The following is a 12,691-nucleotide window of genomic DNA, read 5'->3' on the forward strand; positions in this document are numbered from 1 at the left end:
TTTTATTTTTAAATAATGTAGTGTGTTATTTCGTTTTTTTTTTTTTTTTTTTTGCTACATCACATCATAACTTCAGGTCTAGAATGTGATGGATTTGACAGTATTTATTTTCAAATAAAGCCGTGAGTCATGGAACATTCTTGGGCCTAGGGCTGGGGTTACTATGACAGGAACCAATAAGATTGCTCTTATTTTAGAAGAATGTAGTTTCTTCGGTGACTTGAAATTTCCATTTAACCTTTGATTTCCAGTGACATTAGCAACCTGCTTTTATGTTTAAGTAAGCTTAAAGGATTATATATTAATAACTATATCTGCTTTCGGAGCAATGTGATCAGTTTGCAATTAAAGAAAAAAGACATTAGAATCTTATCTAGGACAAGATATTCCTGGTTCTGGGATGTCGTCTTATAATATGAGACGGCCCTGCTCCAAGGTGAAGACAGACTCCCCTGTGCTTCTGTTTACCTCTGGTTGCCAAATATTGTTTCTTAAATTGGTGGTGGTGGGGGGATGATGGAGTTCACTTCCTCAAGATAAATTTCTAGTTTACTCACATGGAAACAGTCTTTCTAGATGGCTACTAAGAAGATAATTTTATTTTTCTGAACATTTCCATGAATCCAGGGGACTTGAGGATGTGGAAAGGTCACATAGTTAGAAGAATATATTTATAAAGATCCTTTGTTGGTAAATCAGATGAGATTTTCTAACAGGAGACATTCTTTACATGATAATATCTTGAGTTCACTGAGCTTTTCCCTCCTGATTTTGGGTTGATTGGTGAAATACAGAGTATGCGGAAGTTATCTAACGTCAGTTGTGTAATAAGTAACCCGCAGATGTACTGAATTGCCTTTGGTGCTATCTTGTACTCTTCAGTCTGTAACACAATAAAATCCCTTTGTACGATGTCTGATGAGCGCCCTGAGCCATAAGTTGCTTAATAAACACATGTTGGGTGACAGATCCAGGTTTTTATGGGCCCATCAGTACGTTAATTTGTGTGTATCCAGAGTCGCGCTCAGCACTTCTGCCCAGCTGTTTGGATTTTTCTTCTTGAAGTGGGTGGGGGGCACAGGGGAAGAAGAGAGATGACTTACCGGGTGACCGCCTGAAAGAAAATTCTGTCAATGAAAACTGAGGAGCGCAATCCTGGGAGATCAGATTTAATTTTCAGCGCTGACTTGACATAGTTCTTTGGCCGTGTTCATATTTCAGTTCTGGCATCCAAAGTATTTTTTAGATGCACCTTCACCTCTCATGTCATTAGTGTATCTGTACCCTAACGCGTTGCTCCTCTGGGGATCTGTTAGGTGGTATTTTTTCATCAAGTAGTCTGGTAACAAGCAGAGCACAGTTAGTTTAGCCCTTTAGGCAAAGCTTGGAACGAACTGTCTTGTCCATGGCTACTCATTTCTATTCAGAATATTATTAAGCCTCCCCATGGTTCTTCCCCAAGGTACTCACACACCGACTCATAGGCTAGTATGATGCCTGCCATTGCCAGGTGACTAGGGACACTCGGCCAACCCACCTGTCATCTGAGAGGTGGTTGGGTGATTTATATGCGCATACTAAATCTTCCTCTCACAAGGAAGACCTTTTTTTTCAGTACTTACAATGCCTGATAAAAATTACCAAGCATTTATTTACATATTCTTTTTGAAATAGAAAGATCTATTTGAAATAGAAAGTTCTCCTTCTCCAGTTCTTCCAATTGGTAGTAACTTGCTACTCCGTGTCAGGATTGCCAAAATAGGTGACAACTAAGTAAGTTCTATTAGTTCCTTCTCGTTATGGATTTGTGGTTCGTATGTAGCTCATTGTACTTGGGGAGAGACATATAAAACAGTGCTGGGGGGAAGGGCCCTACAGAGCTCAAAAGCAAGACAGCTGAGTAGGAGTTTCATCAATGAGTAGATAAGTAAAGGCACTTGATATCCTGATACTAGTTATTTGTGAGTGAGAAATTAAATTTAGGGCATAGTGGCTAGGGTTATCTCTCTATAATCCATGCTGGTCTCTGTCATAAGGAAAAAGGGCGTTTCACCTACAGGGTAAAAGTCATGGACAGTAGATTAAAATTTCAGGAGCTTGAAAGTGGTTCCGGATGAGGTGAAAAATATTTTAATGTGATTTTCTTTCAGGAGATTAGGTTTTTAAAATGAGGCTTCAGATTTTGAAATTAGTTCTCAATAAACTATCAGGTATATATAATAGAATGTACGCTTTTCTCCTTAAGACTGTGAGGGTCCAGTTCCTTGCTTTTTCACTGGATTTTGTTTATGATTGTGTTCATTCATTCATTCCTCACATATTGAATGAGCACCCTTTGTACAAGACCCCATCTTGGGGATAAAAAGGTGACCATGACACGTGACCCTGTCTTCAAAAATCAGGAGTCAGCAAACTTCTTCTGTAAAGTGCCAGTAAATATTTTCGGCTTTGGGGGCCATACCATCTCTGTTAGGACTACCCAGCTCAGCTGCTATAGTGTGAAAGTAGCCACAGACACTCGTAAATGTGTCTCAATAAAACTTTATTTACAAAAACAGGCTATGGGCTGGATTGGCTTGCAGGTTTTTGGACCCTGTGTAGTGGATCTAGTGGACAAATAAAGAAGAATTCAATGTGATAAGGTCCTGTGATAGGTCAGATACAAGATTCTGTATATGAAACACGTGGACAGGGGGGCCCAACCCTGATGGGAGTGGGTGATCTTTGAAGCCTTCCTAGAACTGTGATGTTTGCACTGAGGCCTTAAAGATATGTAGGAATAGCCAGGTGAAGGGTGTATGGATTAGGGAGGTGAGAGAAGGGGTAGTTGTGTGTAGAGAATAAATGTTCTAGAAAGAAGGACTAGAAAGTAGCACGGCTGGAAAGCAGAGAATCAAATGAAGAGTGACAAGAAATCCTCTCTGTCTGGAAGAGGTTGACATGGTCTGCATTTCACATCGGAAGAAGCTGCCCCTCGGAACCCTCACACGGCAAAGCAGGAACTGAAGTTCTCTTACATGAAAATGATGCAGACAGTTTTGTTTTAAGGTTCAATCAGTTAGTGCCAGGACTTTACATTTTAGAAGCAGACTGAACAACATGAAAAGTGCTGCATGGGTGACTTTATTTTGTCTAGCGGTGGCCTGGCAGGAGGCCTGTGACTGCTGGGGAGCGTAAGAAACTATAGAAAAAGGAGAGCCAGGCGGTGATGGCGATCTGCCTACTCCCATGAGGCATTTGCCGCCGGAACAAGACGTCTGGCCCTCACTGCGAAGAGAAACCAAATGAGCTGAGTGACAGAGCTAACGCCCTTCCCCGAGCTGAGGGTTCTCTGATGCCCACCTGACGTTGAATTTGGTGGGACTGGCCTGGAGAGGACTCCGAGGGGGCAGGGGCCTCTTCCTGTCTCCCGGGCACAGACAGGACCTGCTCGCTGGTTGGTCATCAAGGACCTTACGGGAAGCAGCATGATGTCATGGAAGGGGCCCCAGCTGTAAGATGAGACACAAGTTCAAATCCTGGTTGCAGTACTTACCTGTTGTGTGACTTGAGCAAAGTTAAACTCTCTACATCTCAGTTTTCTCCTCTGCAAAGTAGAAATATTGCATCTACCTCGCAGAGTAGTCATAAAGAAAAAGCCAATGCAAATCCATAGCATCGGTGCCAGGCCTGTAGGAGGCGCCCCCAGAAATCTTGCAAAGTTGGAATTTAGTCTTTATGGCTTACCTGCCTTTTCCAACCCTGCTTGTTGTGGCTCAGAAGAGGGGTGGGTGAGGGCATAAGAGTGAATATTTGTTTCCGCCATTGGAGAAACAGTGCGAAGGACAGGACGAGTCCTTCAGAGGGGGCTCAGAATATTTTTATGCAGGATACTGCTTTATGATTCTGTTCTGTGCTTTAAGAAGAAACACAGCAAAAGGAGCTCATGGGTATCCTAGAGCAGTCTGCTGCTGCATTCTCAATGAAAGCCACTCATGTCCTCTAACAATGAAACTGATGCATTTAAACTCAGTGTAAATATTCACCTCTCTCCTTTAGATCCATTATATACAAGGTGAGGTGACCCTTCTCTGTCATTTCCCATCAAGCTATAGATCCACAGCAGTTCCTTCCCCATCACAACTTGTAGCTCACTTCAGGGATCCCCTCCCCCATAGGATATGCAGCGACAGGACTAGTGTGCTGGAGGTGGCCTTCTGGCCATCCTCAAAGCCCCTCCGTATTTCTGGCAGGCTCCCCTTGCTTGTCTTGTCAACCAGCATCTGAAGTCATGATTCCCATCAGTCTCCCTCCCAGTCCTGTGATAGAACAACCACAGCTGCCATGTTTTCATAAGGTTTCTATGATCTGACGCCAGTCTTCGTAGGTACCTCCAACCCTATAATGTAATCTGAGGGCACCTCAGGGCTTCTTAGGACGTCTGAATTAAAAGAGAAAGCCAGAAAGGATGCAAGGGATACCTTTTTATGTCTTTTATTTACTCCTTGTCACCAGCTGTAAGGGTGGAAGGGAGAAGTTTGAACTCTGCACCTGGTTTAGCAATGAGGAGACCAGGGAGGTGAGAAATGCCTGGGAGAGGGGATGACCTTAAGCTGACTCGGTGTGTGACACCTCCAACGTCCTGTCAGCAGGAGGCTGAGGCCTCAGTATCTTCCCATCCTTGTTTCTCTGGAGCCCCAGCCCTTCCCAAGCATGACCTCGAGCATGGAAACTCAACTCTGCAGACCACCGGCCCCACCACTCATCAGTGGAGACATGTCACAGCTCAAGCAGGACTCAGGATAGCCCCCTCAAAGCCATGTTGCACAGAGATTAGGCTTTGTGCAAATTTTAGTTGTAGAATTCAGGAACGTTTGTGACTAAACATAGGGGAACACAGGTCAAGAAGCAAAATGTCTTGTTCAGAATGCCTTGGGCAAATCTATTGCTCTAAAATTTCTATTCACGTTCCTCGCCCAGTCGTGCTGCATGATTGATCTCAGTGTTTTTCTCACCGATTTGTTGAGCTCTTATGTGTCAATATAAAACCCTTTGTAATTTGACGCAAATAATTTTTTTTTACAGTTTGTTGTTTATCGTTTAATTTTTTTTTTTTTTTTGGCACACAGAAGCTGTATACTTTCAGGTGATCAATTGTTTTTATCTTTTCCTTTGTGATTTTTATATCACTTTTTCATCCCCATCCATCTACCAGAGAAAATATTAAATAGGTATCTATATTTTATTGGGAAGGAATGTTGTGGACGTTTTTTAACATTTAACTCTTCAACTCATATCAGATTGATTTTAGCATATGGTATAAAGTGAAGACATTTTTTTTTCCCCCAAGTAATACCTTGTACCAGGAACTTAACCATAATTAGCAGCCATTTATAATATCCTACTGGCGTGCTGTGGAAGCCATAAGAATGAGGAAAATATATCGCTGCCCCCGTGGGACCAGCCTTACCAATGAAGTGAAATTCAGCTGATTTCACAAGCCCATGGCAAGCAGGAGGTGTCAGCAAAGGGTACACACTGACCTCTGGCTGCGGCAGGAGGAGGAAGCACCGTCCATCCTGGCCTAGTACCCTGTTCACAACTCAGGCTGACGTTTGGCTGCTAAGTTGGCAAGCAGCGTAAAGTTGCCTCCCCTCGACACCCCACTGATGACAAGATAATCCTATTTGACACACAGCAGCCACTTGAAATAATTGTTAAAATTGTATCGTAAAGAATCGGCTGTTTTATATTGACAAGTGGCCATTTCTCAAGGCCTGGAGTCCGAGTTTGAGATACTCTGAATTTACCATAAGTTAGGGAAGTGGGAGGGATGGGGGATGGTAAGACTGCAAGCGTGGAGCCCACCAGCATTTCGAGGTTGTGGAACAGGTTCTTGGAGATGTCACGATGTGTCTTTGGATGACCTTTTTAAGAGCACAGTACCCACATCTGGGGTACTTAGTGGAGAGTCCTGCATTGGCGCAGCCGGAATACCTGATTCCTCCAGCAAGAGAACTGCAAGGAAGCAGTGCTGATCCGAGACCTGATTGGCTTCATGTTAAACACTGTGTCCACCGCCTGGGGCTTGACGCAGCTCCCAATTTCAACTGTCCTTAAGACCAGTGGTTATTGGACTGTGGAAAACACACCATCTTTGGGTAGATGAGAGGGAGTGTTTGCTGTGGAGTTGTTTCCCAGCCAAGGAGACACACTCTGGAAGGAGATTCCCTTGTATGGTATCAGACCGGGGTCAAATGACAAAAGTGTAAAATTATTTGTTTTTGCTCTTTTGTAAACTGGTGGTTGAGCATGCAGGGTACCACACACAGGGAGTGAGCCGCCTTGGTTATCTTCCTTGAGTAGTATGTGCTGGACATTTCCCAAGAGCAAAAATACAGTATGAGAAGGTAGCAGGATATTTGTGTCTTTGACAGTTTTATAAAAGAGTCTTAAAAGGGAGGCTCTTAAACGCTGTGGTTAAAATTACTTATTTACAAGGCTGTTCATAAACTGTGAAGAAAGCATGCCTCCATTCCAGAGATCACAGGAAATAAAATGAACTAAGTCAAGATTTATGGTCAGTAGAATGGTGTGTGGTCTGCATAAATGAGTACTCAAGTTCCTTTAAAATGTGTGAGAGGCTATGTGAAATTTTGCTGTATAAGAATATAAGCTAATATGTTCTTGGTGGGTGGTTTCCAGCTGATGGTATGTAGCTCACTTATTTAGTGTCAAGGTTTTTAAAAAATGTTTAGCTCTTTTGCACATTTCAGGATGATTGGAAGTCTTTCTAGGACAACCCTCACTTGTGGAAAATCATTGTTTTCTTTGCAAACACAGAAAAGGTCTTTGCAAAATGCGTTGAAAGCTAGGGAGAGAGCACAGTCTGAAGTGATTAGATAGACATACTTCAGAGCTCGACTTAACTCCTGTCAGTGGTATCTCGAGATGTTGTAATTAGATTCCAGTCATCTAAAAATCAATGCTTTGTTCTTCTTCCTTTTAGGAAAAACTGTGTCTGCCCCATCACATCCTTGAAGAGAAAGGCCTGGTCAAAGTGGGCATCACCGTTCAAGCATTGCTAGATGTAACTGTAACAAAGGCTCTATTCACATGAGACCAACTCCTCTCCTTTGGGTCGTGGCTCAGACGTTTTTCCGGTCAGAGATCCTAAACTCTCCTCTCAGCACCTGCCCCCTCCAACCTCCCACTCACTGCTTGTCAGTTCCCCGACTCTAGTTGAATTGACGGGAGGACACAAAAGAAGATTTTCTACCTTTCATAACTGCCTCTGACATTAAGACCTGACAGGTATTTGCCTAAAATCCCGTGAGGGAGCTGGTTGTGAAGGACCAAGCAGCTCATCAATGCCTTCTACAACCTCCTTCATCCCTTCCATGCTCACCCACTGCCATTACCAAAACACCAAGCACAGCCGTTTTGCAGCAAGATGCATTTGTTTTATTAAAACCAAACGCAATGTGTATTTTGGGGGGGGGTGGGGAGGGGAACTTGCAGTCAGGTTTTTTGCCACCAAATTTTTCAAGAAGTTTCTTGAGACCATTGCCTTTTAAAAAAACTATTTTCGACATACAAAATATTTATATAAATATTATTTATTAGTGAGTTGTTATTCATCCTTTGGATGCAAATTGTAAATTAGGAAACTATTTTATTACTGCTTTTTTGTGGTTAAACACTTTATTTTAATATTATAAATATTGAGTTATTTTCTATCCTCTTCGGTGTGCAAGTAGTTCTAGGTCTCCATAGTCATGTTTTCTGGTGTATATGACTCAAAAAAAAAAAAAATTAAGCAAAAAGCAGGTGCTTCTGTGACAAGAACTATTTTCTGGGGGAGGCGTTATTTATACTTTGGTTTCTGGAACATTGGTCTTATTTATATTTTCTGCATTCCATCCAGCTTCCTACATTCCAGCAGCCCTGTTGTCCCCTGATATAATGAACTGACAGAAATCAAGAGAGCACCCCAAAGTTGTTTGTAAATAGCTGTGATGGAAAAAAAAAAGACATATTAAACTTGAAGATAAAATGTGAACAGTTAATTTTTTGGGTTCATACTTACTTTGCTATTCACAAAACATTCACGTTTTAACATGAAGAAGTAACAAGTGTTGGCGTCATGTGTCTTGTAGTGTAATTTTGCACTGTAACTTGGGTAATTAAAAGTGTAGCACCAAAGGTAGATAATAAGGAAGTGGTATAGGAAAGTGGAGATGAGAAAAAGGTTATCGTTTAACCAAGAAGTTTTTTAAGGGCCGCTTCGGTGGAGAGTGGTCAAGAATTAACTGAAGGTATATAGGACTTGGATCAGGAGACCAGCACTTTTTGCAGCTGCCCGTTTTAAAAGAGGAAACTATTCTGAGATGTAGACGTGCTTATTTTATTGCAGCTTAGTTGGTGGCTTTCAACGTAGTCCGTCAGACACGGCAAGATTCACAGCCTCTGGCGTGAAACCGCGGGAGTGAGTCAGTAAAGCGGTGGAGTAGTTGCATGCAAGAGCAAGGTGGGCTCAGGAGAAGGTGAAGTAAGTAGCGTTTGTGAGGCTGAGTGGCCCAGGAGGGAGCAAATTCAGAGAAAGCAATGACTAGAGAAAATCCAGCTAAGGAAAGGGGTCCGTGTTGGTCTGAGAGAGTCACATAAGACTTCACAGACACACGACCTATTTTAGGCAGTTACGTGCGTGTGCACTCGCCCTGCAGTTACAGACAGCCCAGTAATTCGTCTTTCAACATCTTGCGAATGCTGACTGCATCGTCACCTCTGTGAAAAGCCATTGTGAGTTTTTAGAGCAGCAGCCACAAGTTATAAGCCAAATATAAAGGCGAACACAAAAGAAAAGACACCAGGAGGACAGTATGCATTGAAATTGAACACAGACTTGCAGCAGCCACAAATTATAAGCCAAATATAAAGGCGAACACAAAAGAAAAGACACCAGGAGGACAGTATGCATTGAAATTGAACACAGACTTACATCAGCCAACGCCAAGGCTGCCCTCCTGTCTAGGCAAGGAGGGAGGGGTTACTGAAAATAGTCATTTGGATTGGCAGCTAGCAGTTACTTCCTATCAAATGTACTTTGCACTTTAACCGAGTTTAAAATATATTTTAATATTTTCCTGTACTGCACAAATACCTGTTTTGTCCAATAGCGTAATGGTGTAAAAAAGAAAACACTCTGAACGAAGAGCGTGTTCAGTGTAAGCGACAGCCAGAGGTTGATTATAGAAATAGGAATTTAGATGACTGCACCTTGATGGGCATTGAGAATGCAGGGTCCTGAAATTTTTTTTTTTTTTTACATGTATATATGGCAACGTGAAGCTCTGTAATCCTTGTTTTGAGAGATTTTCTTTTTCAAAATTAAAATATTTCTTTTGATATTGATTTCAGTATTTTCTTGCGGTTGGCTGTATAATATGAATGGCTTCAGTATTTTGTAAAATGGCTTTTTTTTCTTCGAAATGCAGTCCTCGTATGGCTAAGACGTCTTCGAGATCTTCGTCCATTGTTCATATATGCAATAAGATGCGCGTGGCCGGCTGACAGCACCCTAAGTGAACACAATGTGCACGGTGCAAATACCCTTCCTTCTATGATTTAACAGCCATTAAAACTTTGAATTTGTACAAACCATCTTCTGATTGACGTACCCATCAGTTGCCGTGGTGGAGTCCAGGTGGACATCAGGTGTCTCCACCTGTCCCTCGGGTGGTGGCTCCAGAAGTGTGTTCAAGGAAACCTGAAGGTTCTGTGGCACATGTTGTGAAACCCCAGGGTCTGGTCCTCTCTCTCAACTGTCTCCTGTGGAATCTGACCCTTAGGGAGTAAAGTGGCTTCCTGATTATACCTCCCATAAATCTGGGTCGGTGTTACCATTTTCCCCGCACGTCTCGCTCACCTCTGGTAGAAGAGCAGCTGCTTTGAGGAATTCAAGGGAAAACCGTGACGTGTCGTTTCTGCCTTCTCGTCCCAACCCACACAGAGCGCACAAGACTCGAGACTCACAGCCTGAGCAGGGACAGCAGGGACCAGTGTCAGGGCCTCTACGTTTAAGACCCGTATCTACGGAGTCAGGAAGAGCTATGCCTTGCCTGTGATGTTCTGACTAAAAGTGCTGCAGCTGTGCCCACCTCCGAGAGCTTAGCCCTCTTGGTCTCTTACACATTACAGAAGTCCAGTGCTTCACAGACACTTTGCATTGTAAGTTGGCTGGAGCAACTGGGAATGTGTGAAGGACAAGGGGAGGGATGGCAGCGGGAGTACTGGGGGAGCCTGGCAGGGGCATGTTTGCATTAGGGTCACCCATGCAGCTCAGCCATATGGCATAGGCCACAGCTGGGGACTGTCCCAGAGACTGAATTCTAGCCAACAGCTGCATCTGGGGGCCTCCTAGTTCTTCCTGAGTGAACCTGAGAGATGGGGCAGCAATGACCCCAGTGGGACTGGTTATCTAATCTTCCATCTTCCACTGGCAGTCAGCTAGCAGACATCAGGTCCCGTTGAGGGTGGGTGTGTGTATGCAGGGTTTCACTCTAAAGAACTCTCTCTACTCCCCACACTCACATGCTAATGGGCCACCTTAATGGCCAGTATGTATTGAGTGCTTACTGTGAGTCAAGTGTTTCTTCTGAACTCTAAGCTCCATGAAAACAAGGCTGCTTGTCTATTTGGTTCTCTGCTGATTCTCCCTCCATTGCTTAGAAAGCACTTATCATGTAGTAGGCATTGGAGAGGTGCCAGTTAGAGGAGTTAATGAACTTTACATACATTATCTCAAAAAACTCCTACCAAAATGCAGTAAGGAAGGGACTTGTAGTAGACACCCGTGGGGTTGCCCCCTAAGACCACGTGCTTCTAGGAACTAACCCTGCATCCTATACCATGAGGTTTTGTATGGGTTTATTTGTTTGTGTGTGTTTGGGCTGCGCTGCGTGGCATGCAGGATCTTAGTTCCCCAATGAGGGATTGAACCTGTGGCCCCTGCGGTGGGAGCGCAGAGCCCTAACCACTGTACCGCCAGGGCATTCTCTATGTGGTTCTTTTTTAAATTTATTTATTTATTTATTTATTTATTTATTTATTTATTTTTGGCCGCGTTGGGTCTTCGTTGCTGCGCGCGGGCTTTCTGTAGTTGCAGCGAGTGGGGGCTACTCTTCGTTGCGGTGCGCGGGCTTCTCATTGCTGTGGCTTCTCTTGTTGCGGAGCATGGGCTCCAGGTGCATGGGCTTCAGTAGTTGTGGCACATGGACTCAGTAGTTGTGGCTCTCGGGCTCTAGAGCACAGGCTCAGTAGTTGTGGCGCACAGGCTTAGTTGCTCCGCAGTGTGTGGGATCTTCCCGGACCAGGGCTCGAACCCGTGTTCCCTGCATTGGCAGGCGGATGCTTAACCACTGTGCCACCAGGGAAGTCCCTCTATGTGGTTCTTAACTGATGCTGCCCACCCGGCTGAGGAGCAGCCCTCCTATTCACAATTGACCAATAAGTCTCTTGCAGGATTTTAATTCTTTCCTGGTGACTGAAGACAGAAGACATAAAACCTGGAAAACACCTAGAGGATAAAAATGACATGCAGGGAGAAGTAGCAGAGAAAACTCTGCTGTTTGCATTCCTGGATCCAGTAGTAAAGAGTCCTGTATTTCTGAAGCTTATGTAGTCAAACCTTCCGTGAGTGCTTCCAAGAGGCTATGACTGCATCAAATCAACTTGAGCTGGGCTTCTATCACTTCTAATCTAACAGTGCAAATTAACAAGGAGAAACTGAGACTCAGAGTATTCAAGTCACTCGTTCAAGGTCACAGCAGGTGAGAGAGCAAGGCAGAGTCAAGTTCAGCTGTGTCAGGCCTATGTCCTTTTCACCATGCAGAAGGGCTTCCCAGCAGAGCTAACCCAGGTGAAGTTTCTAGAGTTAGAAGAAAAAAAAGTCGACATTAATTAAGATGTTTGGAGATACAAAAAAAAGCATATTTATATAATAAAACCTGTTAAGCTGAGCTTGTTGGGACCAGTCCAGATGCTAAGTAAGACAGGTCAAGGTCAGAGCAAAAAGTGCAGGAAAAAAAGAGATTTACAAGACAAGCACAGTGAGAGGAAGCACTCCTCACCTTGATGTGAGATCCAGCAAGAAGCCTCTCGTTTCCTTGCCATTTTTGTCTCCCTATTTAATAAAACATTGCTGTAATGTTTTTTTTTATTTGGGAACTTTTCTTTCTGTTTATCAAAGTGGTACATGTTCATCATAGAAACTTGGGAAAGTATAAAGAGGTAGGGGAAAATCACCAGTAATCCCACCTTAAGGGAACTGTTAAACTTTTGAAATATTTTCTTTGAGATATTGCTATGTATTTTTACACAGTACAACTTTATATACTGGCCTTTTTCTCCCCCTTGTTAATGGTAGAGCATACGCATTTTTTCCAGGACAGTACTGTTTGCTGAAAGAAATTGTGGCACTAAGGCATTAATAAGATACTTTAGAGGCTTCCTCTAGAAGCACCTAGAAGAATGTCTAGTTCCTAGAAGCATGTGGTATTAGGTGGGCAATACCTAAAAGAAGCAGACATACCCTGAGATAAGGGTAAGGGCCCTTAGGTCTTCGGTGATAGGGAGCCAGCCAGGGTGTGGGGTGGGGGGGGGTGGTGCATGGAGGTGGGAATGGGGAAGTACCATCAGGAAGAGGTGGCCG

The 12,691-nt window shown here is 43.5% G+C and overlaps 1 protein-coding gene across 2 annotated transcripts in view; it reads left to right on the plus strand.

Annotated features, from left to right (window-relative positions):
* The window catches only part of LRCH1 (leucine rich repeats and calponin homology domain containing 1), a 187,279-nt gene extending 179,238 nt beyond the window's left edge, over positions 1-8,041 (plus strand). For both annotated transcript variants that reach the window (XM_024755375.1, XM_024755376.1), the window contains exon 19: positions 6,989-8,041. In XM_024755375.1, the coding sequence (XP_024611143.1) occupies positions 6,989-7,099 (111 nt within the window). In that variant the 3' untranslated portion in view covers positions 7,100-8,041. The remainder of the gene's footprint in view (positions 1-6,988) is intronic.
* Positions 8,042-12,691: the final 4,650 nt, after the last annotated feature.

This window comes from Neophocaena asiaeorientalis, unplaced genomic scaffold, assembly GCF_003031525.2.
Source record: "Neophocaena asiaeorientalis asiaeorientalis breed wild unplaced genomic scaffold, Neophocaena_asiaeorientalis_V1.1 scaffold59, whole genome shotgun sequence".
Classification (NCBI taxonomy): Eukaryota; Metazoa; Chordata; class Mammalia; order Artiodactyla; family Phocoenidae; genus Neophocaena; species Neophocaena asiaeorientalis.